Genomic DNA, 12,697 nt, shown 5'->3' with positions numbered 1-12,697 from the left:
GAGAAGAGAAGAGAAGAGAAGAGAAGAGAAGAGAAGAGAAGAGAAGAGAAGAGAAGAGAAGAGAAGAGAAGAGAAGGAAACAGACAAAGAGAAGAGGGAAGGAGGGAGAGAGACAGAGAAACCGAAAGGCAGAGAGAGAGTTTAAATAGTAGATGAGTGGCTATAGCTGGAATCCAAACCTGCCAACATGAAGGTAGTTTAGGATAAGGGAGCCAACCCAAAGAGAGAAAGAGGGAGTGGATGCCATATTAGTACACAACATTACAACACTCAACTCTATGTCTTTGAATAGGCTCTTCCCAAGTCTGGAATGCTCTCTAGTGAGTTTTAACAAAAGTCTTAGGTATAAGTGCAATATTTTAGGGTGGAAACTGTAAAGCTGGAACAGGCCCAGATTGGAGCAAGCAGGGGAATTAAGGGCTTCATGCTACATGAGAATCAAGTAAAGGAACTATGGATGCTTAACCCAGAGAGTAAAAAGACTCACTTAAAGGATATGAGAGATGTCTTTAAACAGAGGGTTTGGTTGGGGTGGTGCTACAGTGGATAGAGCACTGGGCCTGGAATTAGGCAGGAAGATTTATCTTCCTAAGTTCAAATCTGGCCTCAGACACTTCCTTCCTGTGTGAACCTGGGCAAATCATTTCATCCTGTTTGCCTCAGTTTCCTCATCTGTAAAATGAGCTGGAGAAGAAAATGGCAAACCACTCTAGTATCTTTGCCAGGAAAACCCCAAATGGGGTCAAGGAGAGTCGGAAATGACTGAAAAACAACTGAACAACAAAATTGGTCTGCTTGGTGCTAGAGATCAGAACTAGAGACAACCCAGCCTTCCAGTTCCCTGGACTCAAAGATGTTATCCTTGCCTATTCACCCTCTCTCTTTCCCCAAAATCAGTCCACAAGTCTTGTCATTTCTAACTTTAAACATCTCCTGAATATGCCCCGTCCTCTCCTCTGACACTGCTACACCTCCCACCCCCTGCGCAGACCCTCTGCCCCTCACACCTGGATCATTACAATGACTACTAGTGGCTCTGCCTGCCTCAAGTCTCTCCCCACTCCACTCCATCCTCTATTCATCTGTCAAAGTGATCTCCCTAAAGCCTGGGTCTGACCATGTCCCACTATCCCATTCAATGAACTCCAGTAGCTTTCCTATTACCCCCAGGATCAAATATAACAATCCTGTTTGACTTTCATAGTCTTCCATAACCTGGTCCTCTCTGACCTTTCTGGCCTTTCTACACCTTACTTCCCCAAACACCTGCAAATTCTGTGATCCAGCAACATTGGCTTCCTTTCTGTTTCTTGAACACTACACTCCATCTCCTGACTCAGGATGTTCTCATCAGCTGTCCACCATGCCTGGAACTCTTTCCTCCCTCATTTCTGCTTCCCAGCTTCCCTAAAGCCTTAGCGAAAAGTTTGACCTTCTGTAAGACACCTTTTCTGATCACCCTTATTGCTAGAGCCTTCCCTCTGCTGAATATGTCCAATTTATCCAGTCTTTATCATTTCTGTACGTAGCTGTTTGCATGTCATCTGTCCCATTAGACTCTGAGTTCCTTGAGAGTCAGGACAGTGTTTTGCTTTTCTTTCCATGCCCATTGCTTAGCATAGTCCCCAGCACATAGTAGGTGCTTAATAAATGCTTTTTGATCAACACAAGGATGGAAGTTGTAGAGTGACAGATTGGGTCTCACAAAATGAAAAGGCACCCAAAGATTAAAACTGTGCATACATAGTAAGCTGCCATAGGAGATAGTGGGTTCTGCCTCAATGGAGATCCTTCAGAGAAAGGCTGGATGAACACTTACTGGGTATGTTCTAGAGGAAATTCATGTTAAGAACTAGTCTAGATGTCCTCTGAGGTCCCTTCTTCTTAAGAGTCTAAAATGTCTTGCCCGGGATAAGACCTAGAACCTTAACACAACAATTCTGTTATCATAGTACATCCAAGGGAAAGAGAACTCAATGTGTAGGCATAAGACCTGCGTACGAATCCTGCTTCTGTTGTATGACCTTGGGCAAGCAACTTCCCCTCTCTGGACTTCGTGTACCCCTCTACTAAATGAGGGGGGTGGGGCTAGACGACCGTCAAGGTCCCCTTCCAGCTCTAAATGTACAATTGTGTGATCCTATCTTGGGCTAGACCAACCCTTCCAGATCATCACTGTGTCCAGTTCCTGAAACATGGAAGACTCTGGCTCAATAAATTTAATGGATAATGATGGCCAGAAAGTGTCTGTCCCTAGCAGATTCTCTGGCAGGTCTTTCATCGATCTTTCTTCCTTCAGAAATCTTGGGTCATTCAAGGACAAGGCAATCGGTTTTGGAGTTAACTGTTATTTTCATTTTAAAAGTTATGGCCACAGAAGGAAATGGACAAGCTGCACCTCGGACCGTCAGGAGACTTCACACAATGCAGGAAGAACCGAATGTCCCAGGAGGGGGACGCTGTGAAATTGTTTGTTCCAGCAGGGCCCCCTCGGAGGGACCTCTCATGACAGTGGATGGTTTGATGTTTCAGGAGATGTTTTTCAACTTTTGGAAGCCACCTCCTCCAAAACACGCGCACACACACACACACACACACACACACACACACACACACGCATTGAATGACCCCTTTAAACAAGCTCATGGGATCATACAATTGGAGACCTAGGGCTGGTAGGGAATCTCAGAGACTGCCTTGTACTGCAGAGGAGAAAACTGAGACCCAGAGAGGTTATAGGATCATAGGTCTGGAGTTGGAAGGGATCTTTGAGCTCATCTGGTCCAACCCACTCATTTTACAGTGAAGGAAACTGAGGCCCAAAGAGCTAAACAAATTATAGACCTAGAACCAGAAAGGACCTCAGAGGTTGTCTAGTCTGACTCCCTTATTTTACAGGTGAGGAAACTGAGGTACAGGAAAATGAAATGACTCATTTAGGGTCACACAACTGGTAGGTATCTGAGATGGGATTTGAACCCAGAATCCTCTGATGTCAGCATCTGTGGTTTTTTTTTTGTTTGTTGTTTTTTTTCCCACATTTATTGTACATCAATGTAGTGCCATGCAATGAAAAGACTGAAATGGATTTATAGTCAAAGGACCAGGGTTCAAATTCCCCCTCTGTCACTCACTACCCACATGATCTTAGATAAGTGACTTCACCTCCATTGACCTCAGTTTCCTCATCTGTGAGGATGAGCTGGATGGTCTGAGAGGTCCATTCTATTTCTAAATCCTATGATAATTGATTATTTCAGAGGTGAATATGAGTAGACAAAAAGTAGGATTGCCACTCTATTTCCCCTACTCACCTTACCGTGGTCATTTTTGTCTGTGCTGTTGTGCTTCTGTGGGTCTAATTAGAACTCCAGACCTGAGCCTATTGTGGGATCGCAGATAATTAGAGTTGGGAGTGATGTCAGAGACAGTTGAGTCTAACTGTCATGACCAAGGATCCCCTTTACAGCCACCCCCAAAGTGTTGCCACCTAAGTTTTAGGAAGGTTTTCTGACAAGTCAACATGGGCTTCGTGACAGTTTCCATTCATCATTCCTCATTCTGCCCTTTGGGGCCCAAGGCCAGCAAGTTTCTTCCCTATAACAACCCTTCAGATCCTTGAAGCCAGCTCTCAGGCCCCCATTTAGTTTCCTCTCTGGGCCTGATTTCCCTTTCCTTTGGTCAGCAGGATGACTATTATGCCTCTGTGGGACCCCAGGTCTTCTGTCACCCACAGGGGCTGCAATAAGAAGGGAGTTAGCAGTACTTGGTGAATGACTGATCACCCTGTCACCATTTAAACTAATAGCGGCAATTTCAGCAGGCACTGCATGGGACTTATTTATAATTGCTCCATCTCAATTAAACTAATAGCAGCAATTTGGACGGCACAGCATGGAACTCAGTATATTTTGACAGGAAAATAAATTGTTGGGGAAGGAGGGGGGAGGGAGGGAGCAAACATATTGCAGTAAGACACAACGTGATTTAAACACACACACACACACACACACACACACACACACACACACACCCCTCTAAAGGTTTCTTGCCATAATCATTGCAAACAATTCTATGAGTTTCATTACGTAGGAAACTGAATAACCAATCAAACTTTCCCAGCCCTGCCTGTAAAATAAGAAAAAGGGTGGTAGTTGGGGAACAATTCTCTCTGTCCCGTTAGGTGGAAATAGATATTCTCTGTTGTTGCTATTTAGTTGTGTCCAGCTCTTTGTGATCCCATTTGGAATTTTCTTGGCAAAGATATTGAAGTGGTTTGCCATTTCCCTCTCTGGCTCATTTTACAGATGAGGAAACTGAGGCAAGCAGGGTAAATTGACTTGCCCAGAGTCACATGGCCATTAAGTGTCAGAGACCAGATTTGAATTCAAGAACATGAATCTTCCTGACTCCAGGCCTGGCGATCTATCCACTGTGACTCCTAGCTGCCCCAATTGTGTTTGTTAGCTCACCTTATTAATGTGGCCAAGACAAGGGGTCCCGTCATCCATATGAACTAGCCAGCTCTGCTTTGGTTCGGGACAAAATTAAACCCCTAACAATAGCCAGAGGTGACATTTATTCATGAAAGGTAACAATAGTATCTCACTGTTTTGTTATTTTAATGAGTTGTTGCAAGAATTACATCTTAGAATTAGGTTCCCACTCTGGATACACACTTATGGTGGCCAAATTTTTAATCCAAATTTTTATCCAAACAATAAAAATGGAAATCTGGGGTAGTGCTATGGTGTTGAACTCAAATAGAACAGTACATAAGAAGCCCTCAGGGCTGCATATCAACTTAGCATTAAAGTGTAATATTATCTGTGTTTATTTTATTTTATTATTTATTATTATATTCTATCACATTCAATGTTATTTATTTATATTTCATCATTCATTGTTTGCTTATTCATTTTATAATATTTCCCAATTATGTTTTAATCTGGTTCAGACCACACTCAGGAATGCTGGGGACCCTGCTGGGCTTTGTATTTGACACCTCTGGTATAGTAGATAGAGAGGTAGACATGCAATTAGGAAGACTTGGGTTCAAATCTCACCTCCCACTCTTAGAAGCTATAAGATCTCAAGTAAGTCATCATCTTTCTGTACTCATCTGTAAAATGGGAACAATGGTCCTTATAATACCTACCACCCAGTGTTGTCAGGAAGCTTAAATGAGATAATGTATGCAAAAAGCTTTGCAAACCTTGCAATCCTATAATAATGCCATATGATGCTTGAAATGCCCATTGTTGTTAAGAATATGAAGGTGCCCATTTCATCTTAAGGGTATTTGTGTGTGTGCATGTGTGTGTAAAATCTTTTTATCCTTCTCTGCCATTATTTTTTTGTATACACAGAATTATCACTTATAAGATCATGGCTTGATAGTAGTAGATGTATAATAAATGTTTGTTGATTGATTGATTGACTGATTGAAAGCATTCAAAGTGATTGTATAGTGCAAGTTCGACTTGCACTCCGTTTCATGGAGTCGTGGACAGGTTGGGGGTTGGTAGAATTGGGCTCAATAAGAACAAACAGTGGGATAAGGCATCTCCCCCCTGCCAATTAAGCTGATTTAAGTGAAGTGCTTATGAACAAAGGAGGTGATGGTCCTGCTTCACTGACCTGGTTTGGAATTTTGTGTTCCGTTCTGGGCCCCACAACTTGGGAAGGACAGTGATTACCTGGAGATTGTCCAAGGGAGGGCAATCAAGATAGTGAAGAGCCTTCAGGTTATGAGGATCAAAGGAAAGGAATGGGCATTTTCAGCTAAGAGAAGAGAAAACTGGAGGTGAGGCAGAGCAGAGAAGAAAAGGGAACAACCCCCTAGAATAAGGCAAAGATGTGACAACTGTCCAAAAATTCAAAAGGCATCCACACGAAAGACAAAATAACTTTTATATGCAGAATAAGGAACACTATCGCTGTTGCAAAGCACTTTTTGTATGTAAACTCATTTGGCCATCACAACAGTCCTAGGAAGTAGGTGCTATTATTATGTGTTGCCCCCCCCCCAAGATGAGGAAACTGACCTAGGGGTTTGGGGCAGGATTCAAACTCAGTACTCCCTGATTCCATGTCTTTCCCTCTCTCCATTGAACCACCTAGCTGCCTGGAGAATGAAGGATGCAGAGTCTAATTTAGCCTTGATGTCAATTAAACTGCCTAGGTGGCAGAGTTCTCCAAAGGCAGAATGAGCTGCCTCAAGTGGGTGTAGATCCTGTTACCAGGGGTCTTCCAGTAAAGACCTGATGATCACCAACTGGAAATATGGGAGAAGGTATATCTCATACAGACAAGGGTTGAACAAGATGGCCCACAAAGTGTCTACTGACTCTGATCCTATGAGTCTGTGGTATAGTGGAAAGAAGGCTGAAATGGGTATTAGAGAACCTTTCCCCTCAAATCTTTCCCCTTGTTCTTAATAATCACTTAACCTCTCTGGGCCTCAGTTTCCTCATCTGTAAAATGAGAGACCTCAACTAGAGCCTCTCTAAGTTCCCCCATCCTAAGCCTCTGACGTCTAGAACAGGACTTGGCAAAGGGAGAGTTACTCTCCTCTCTTTCTGTTTCATTTCTCACACTGGGTCAGGAGTAGGTGGGAAGACTGGGAGAGCCTTTTACCCTCCATCCAGAAAACAAACCCCTGTCCAAGTGACTGGCCTGGTGGCCCCAATATGAATTATAAGTCATCTTCCAGCTCCAATTGCCAAGACCCAGGGGTCAGGGTGGAGGGGTGGGGGCAGGGTGGAGGCAGGAAGAGAGATCATATTCAACACAACAGTAATCTCGGAACAGGGGGTCCTTTTGGAAAGAACATTTCTGTTTCCCAGGCTAGGGTTTATTTCCATCTCACACATTATAGCCAGGGCCACATGGTCTTGTATGAGGGGGCTCTGGGGGTGCTGAGAAACACCCAAGAGGGTTTGCCTTGTCCTTGGACTTCGTTCCCAGGGCCTGATTTAAACAAATCACGGGAACACCACGAGCCTGCCGCCTACTCTTTGTGGAGGGAATCAGTGTACCTGATAAATTTTATTTTTTACAATAAAATATTCATGGTCCTTCAAGTTCAGGGAAGTCAGAGATGTTAGCTGGATTTTTTTTTAAGAAAGGCTAACCAGATTGACAACTGACCACATTTGTACCCTGGGTAACATGAAGGTAACCAGAGGAAAATATGGCTTAGGGGACCTTGACCATTCTACAATCCTCCCCAACAAGTGAGGAAAGATATTCTAGACTCTAGAATCTAGAGGATGAGATTATGAGATGGGGAGCAAACTGAGGCATTTAGGGGAGCTGGGAACCAGAAGCAAAAGTGTACCCCAGGCAAGAGTTGGGGTTCAGACCAATCATGCAGTATAGTGGGCAACGAGATCATAGCAACATTGTTCCAAGGCTGGAAAGGACTTCACAGGCCTACAGGTCCAACCCTCTCATTTTGACATGTGAAGAAACTGAGGAAGGGTATGATTTGGACAAGACCGAATGTAATATTGACTTTGAATGAGCTTGGACAAGCAAGTTCCTTCCTCTCTCTGGGCCACATTTTTCTCATATAAAAAAAAATGAAGGGAAGAGTTGGATTGGTTAAACTCCAAGGTCCTTTCTAGCTCTAAAACTTATGCAGTGCCTGGCACATAGCGGGTGCTTAATAAATATTGATTGATTGATTGATCTATCAAAGATATCAAATCAAGACAAAGCTTAGATTGGGTCATGGTTTCCTCCCCCATCAAGAACTTCATACAAATGAAAGGATAGAGAGCCTTCTCACTAAGTTGGCTAAAAAGTGCCCATGATGCCCACTAACTGGTAAGAGTTCTCACTGTCAGCTGTACTCCTTTTGTTCCTCTCCTGGAAGACAGGAAGCATCAACTTTCCCATTGGCCACTGGACAAAGAACCTAGGATCAAAGCACACTGACCTTGCTGTTCCTTATACTCCCAACTCCCAGCATTTGCACCAGCTGTCCCCTATGCCTGGAGTTCTTTTCTTCTTCATCTCCACCTCCTGATTTCCCTGGCTTCTTCTTTCAAGTCTCTGTTAATGTCTCATCTTTTGTGAAAGATGGGAAAGGCATCTGCCTTTCCCAGCCTTCTTTAGTCTTAACTCCTTCTCTCTGTTCAGTACCCCCAATTTCTTTTGTCTGTAGCTTATTTGTACATAGTTGCTTGCATGTTGTCTCTTCCATTAGACTGAGTTCCTTAAGAGCACAGGTCTTTTGCCTTTCTTTGTATCCTGGTTCTTAGCACAGTGCCTGGACATAGTAGATGCATAATAAATGCTTGTTGACTAACATACCACTCATCCCACTGGCTTTTTGTCTGCCACTGCATCAACTCTGACCCTCACAACATTCTGAGTATATGTGTGCAACCTATCCAGAGATAAAGAATCCTAGGAAAGCTATGCTGGGTGGTTCTATGCATTCACTGAGCTAAAACCTCATTTGGAAGCTTGTCATCAGATGGTGACTATAAATGAAAAAGCTGAGTTTCTAGACTCATTTTAAGGGCTGACAAGCATTTTTCCCTTTCTCCAAGTTGTTTCCCTCTGTTGGATGAGAGAAACGTGATCCTTTACTTGCTTAAGTAAATGTTAAGAAACCTAGAAGCAGTCAGAACAAAGGAGGTTATTTTTTAAATGTTTTAAACAACTTGAAAATAAAAGAATGAAAACAAACAAAAACTCAGTTCAAGTCTCACCTTTGACATCAAGGGTTCTGAAACGTTTTTGTGCCATGGACAACTATGGTGAAATGGATGGACTTCTTTCTCAGAGTAATGTTTTTAAATAAGAAGGCAGTATTAAATTTCACTTTGTTGGTGAGTCATTTCAGTCATATCTGACTCTTTGTGACTCCATTTGGCAGGGATACTGGAGTGGTTTGCCATTTCTTTCTCCAGCTCATTTTACAGATGAGGAAATTGAGGCAAACAGGGTTAAGTGACTTGCCCAGGGTCACATAGCTAGTAAGTATCTGAGCCCAGATTTGAACCCAGGAAGAGGAGTCTTCCTGATTCCAAGCCCAGTGCTCTATCCTCTGTAGTGCCACCTAGTGACCCAAATATCACTTATAATTTAGTAAAAATAAAGTAGTTATTTTTCATATTCAAATTCATGTACCCCCTGACATCTCTTAATGGACTATGGATCCCAGAACAAGAACCCCTGTTCCACATGAAGACTTTCCTGGTTTTTCCCCAGCATCTAGTACCCTCTCCCCTAAGATTACCTGGTATTTACTTTGCATATACTTACATTTGTGCCTTTTGTCTCCCTAAATAAAATGAAAGCTTCCCAATAGATAAATTGTAGGACTGATTCTTTTATCTATTTGGGACTTCAGTACCTGGCACATCTTGGGGGCTTAAATGCTAACTGGCTGGTTGATTAACCTCAGAGATCCCTTCTAACTCACAGATATATCAGCAAACAGGTTAACAATATATTTACAAAAGACATGGTGCATTTGAACCAACACACACACACATCACACCCAAGTCTCAGGATAGTCAAGGCAACCCTCTTTTCCTTGTTGATGGGTCTCCATATCCTAGAGGCCTACATGAGCCTTTGAATTTCATTGCATTATAAACTTCTATCTGAAAAGGACCTTAGAGGTCATACAGTCTAACCCTTTCACTTTACAGGTGGGAAAAATGAGGTCCAAAGAGGTAAATTCTTGGACATAGTAATTGGTAGAGTCAGGATCTGAACCCAGGCCTTCTGGGGCTGCTGTCCTTTAAGAAGAAAATACTTGAGGTTGCCAGACAGTCCATTAACCCCCTTTCTTTTTTGTGACACCCATCTCCCCAAGCACTCATAGAATTCACTTTATAGTACTACCTTGAGTCAGAGTCTTTTCAAAGAGAAAGCATTTGATAGTGATGGAAAGCTGAACCCCTCATTTTACAAATGAATAAAAAGAGATAAAGTTTGGAAAGAATGGAGGAAGGAAGGAAGAAAAGGAAGAAAGGAAGGAAGGAAGGAAAGGAGAGAGGGAAGGAAGGAGGGGTGGAAGAAGAAAGGAAGAGAGAGGAGGAAAAAAGGAAGGAAGAGAGAAAGGGAGGGAAGGAGGGGTGGAAAAAGGAAAGAATAGAAAGGAGGAAGGAAAGAAGGAAGGAAAGAAGGAAGGAAGGAAGGAAGGAAGGAAGGAAGGAAGGAAGGAGGGAAGGAGGGAAAGGAAGGAGGGAGGGAGAGAGGAAGGAAGGGGGGGAGATGTCCAACTTACTGGGTGATCTGCATCCAGTTCAGCCCCATAGCTGAGGATCTGGTTGGCAAATCTATCAAGCTCTTGAATTGTTCTTGGGAACCATGGCACTGAAACATAGAAAGGAACATATTTCTTTCAATCCAACCTCCAGGTTTTAGTTGGAAACCTTTTCATATCAATTATTCATGAAAACAGTGACACTAACAACCCCTATCCATAAACACTACAAAAATGTATGGTATTAGTCTCGAAAGCATGTTAGAATTTCTTTTTTTTTCAAGCAGTAACCCCTTACTAAATTCTTTTCTTAATTTAATATTAAAATTCCATTACTAATGTCTCACTCTGATTCTTCATCATAGCATGATGCAACCCTGGGCTCTTGGGAGATATTTCTATGAAAAACTAATTACAAACTAGACAGGCTTTTTAGTATAGCACTAGAAATAGATAGTACCTCTTGTCATCCAAGAACCATCCTAGCTAAGTGAAGAAAGTAGTCTGACCAAGAAGTAGTCTAGCCATGGGAAGATGAATTTTGGAGCCATAGCAACTAAGAGAGAACCTACAACCTATCATCTTGGTTGATGTTAGGAGTACTCACACCATGGGATCATTGATATAGAGAAGAATGAGATTTTAGAGGTCATTGAATCCAGCCCCCTCATTTTACAGAAGAGGAAACTGAGGGTCAGAGAGGTTAAGTGACTTCCCTAAGTTCACACAACCAGTAAGTGTATACGGCAGAATTTGAACTCTGACCTTCCTGGCTCCATGTCCAGCATTCTTCCTACTATACTATAATACCTCTTTTCACCAATAGAACCCTGTATCTTTTCAATATAATTCAATTTCCTCATTTTACAGATGAAGAAACAGAGATCCAGCTGGTGAAGTGGTTAACCTAAGGCCACATAGCTTATAAGTGGTAAAGGTAGGAACTTCTAAAGATAAAATTAGAGTTAATCAAGCTCTGGAGTCAGGCATTCAAGGCTTTCCATCATGGTTTGTCCTTTCTATCAGCCCTTATTTCCCACTATACCTCAACAAAAGGCCTCCCTTTATACCAGGATATCTTCCCATTGGCCTCCTTTAATGATATCTCTTTCCTCTCTCCTTCCCCCAACATCTATGCCCATTTCAGACCCCAACCACCTACCTTCAAGCAGTATGGCATTTTAGAAAGATGGCTGCATTCATCATCAGAGAACCAGTGTTCAAATCTTCCCTCCACTACATTCTATCTACAAGTCATCTTACTTTGCTTCCTCTTCCATAAAATAAAGAGGTTGGACAAGATGGCCTTGGAGGCCAACTTCAAAGCCTGGGCCACTTTGGTAACTCCTCTCTGCATTTCCAAATCCTATGGATCCTTCAGGATTCATATGAGGTCCTACTTTTTCCATGAAGTCTTCTTTGATTGCTCTAGTCCAACATGATCTCCCCGTGGCCCAACATCATGATACAGAGGAAAGACCACTGGGACCAATTCCCTCCACTCACTATAGATCTGACCTTGATTGAGTTAATTATCCTTCCTGGGCCTCAGTTTCTTCCATTGCAAATGGTAATTTTTTATTACTTATTTTGTTTTCAACATTTACTTCCACAAGATTTTGAGTTCCAAATTTTCACCCCATCTTGACCCTCCCCCCCACCCCAAGATGGCATGCATTCTAAATACCCCTTCCCCTAGTCTGCCTTCCCTTCTATCTCTCCCCCCCTTCTCTTATTCCCTTCCCCTTCAATTTTCCTATAGGGCAAGATGGATTTCTGTACCCCATTTCCTGTATTTCTTATTTCCCAGTTGCATGTGAAAACTTTTTTTTAAACATGTGTTTTTAAAACTTTGGGATCCAAATTTTCTCTCTTCCTCCCTCCCCACCCACCCTCATTGATAAGGCAAGCAACTAAATATAGGTTATATATGTGCAGTTATGCAAAACACTTCCATAGTAGACATGCTGTGAAAAACTAACTCTATTTCCCTTAATCCTATCTCACCCACCCATTTATTCTATTCTTTCTTTTGACCCTGACCCTCCTCAGAAGTATTTGCTTCTGATTACTCACTTTCCCAATCTGCCCCCCTCTCTATAATTCCCCTACTCTCTTGGCCCCTTCCCCCCTTATTTTCCTGTAGGGTAAGACAGATTTCTGCACCCAATTGAGTGTGTATGTTATTCCCTCCTTAGGTCAAATTCTATGAGAATAAGATTCACTCACTCCCTCTCACCTTCCCCCATTTCCCCTCCACTGTAAGAGACTTTTCTTTTCTGTTTTTTTTTGTGGGATAATTTACACTGTTCTACCTCTCCCTTTCTCCTTCTCCTAGTATATTCCTCTCTTACCCCTTAATTTTATTCTCCAGATGTGAGCCCTTCATTTTCAACTCACCCTGTGCCATCTATCTATCTATCTATCTATCTATCTATCTATCTATCTATCTATCTATCTATC

General features: G+C 42.4%; 1 protein-coding gene across 1 annotated transcript in view; it reads right to left on the bottom strand.

The window, feature by feature from the left end:
- The window catches only part of PAH (phenylalanine hydroxylase), an 81,435-nt gene that overhangs the window by 25,815 nt on the left and 42,923 nt on the right, over positions 1 to 12,697 (bottom strand). The window contains exon 4 of the mRNA XM_027855867.1: positions 10,256 to 10,344. Coding sequence (XP_027711668.1) covers positions 10,256 to 10,344 — 89 coding nt within the window. The remainder of the gene's footprint in view (positions 1 to 10,255; positions 10,345 to 12,697) is intronic.

Source organism: Vombatus ursinus, unplaced genomic scaffold (assembly GCF_900497805.2).
Source record: "Vombatus ursinus unplaced genomic scaffold, bare-nosed wombat genome assembly UNPS02011334.1, whole genome shotgun sequence".
Taxonomy (NCBI): domain Eukaryota; kingdom Metazoa; phylum Chordata; class Mammalia; order Diprotodontia; family Vombatidae; genus Vombatus; species Vombatus ursinus.
This window is presented reverse-complemented; position numbering and strand designations above follow the sequence as displayed.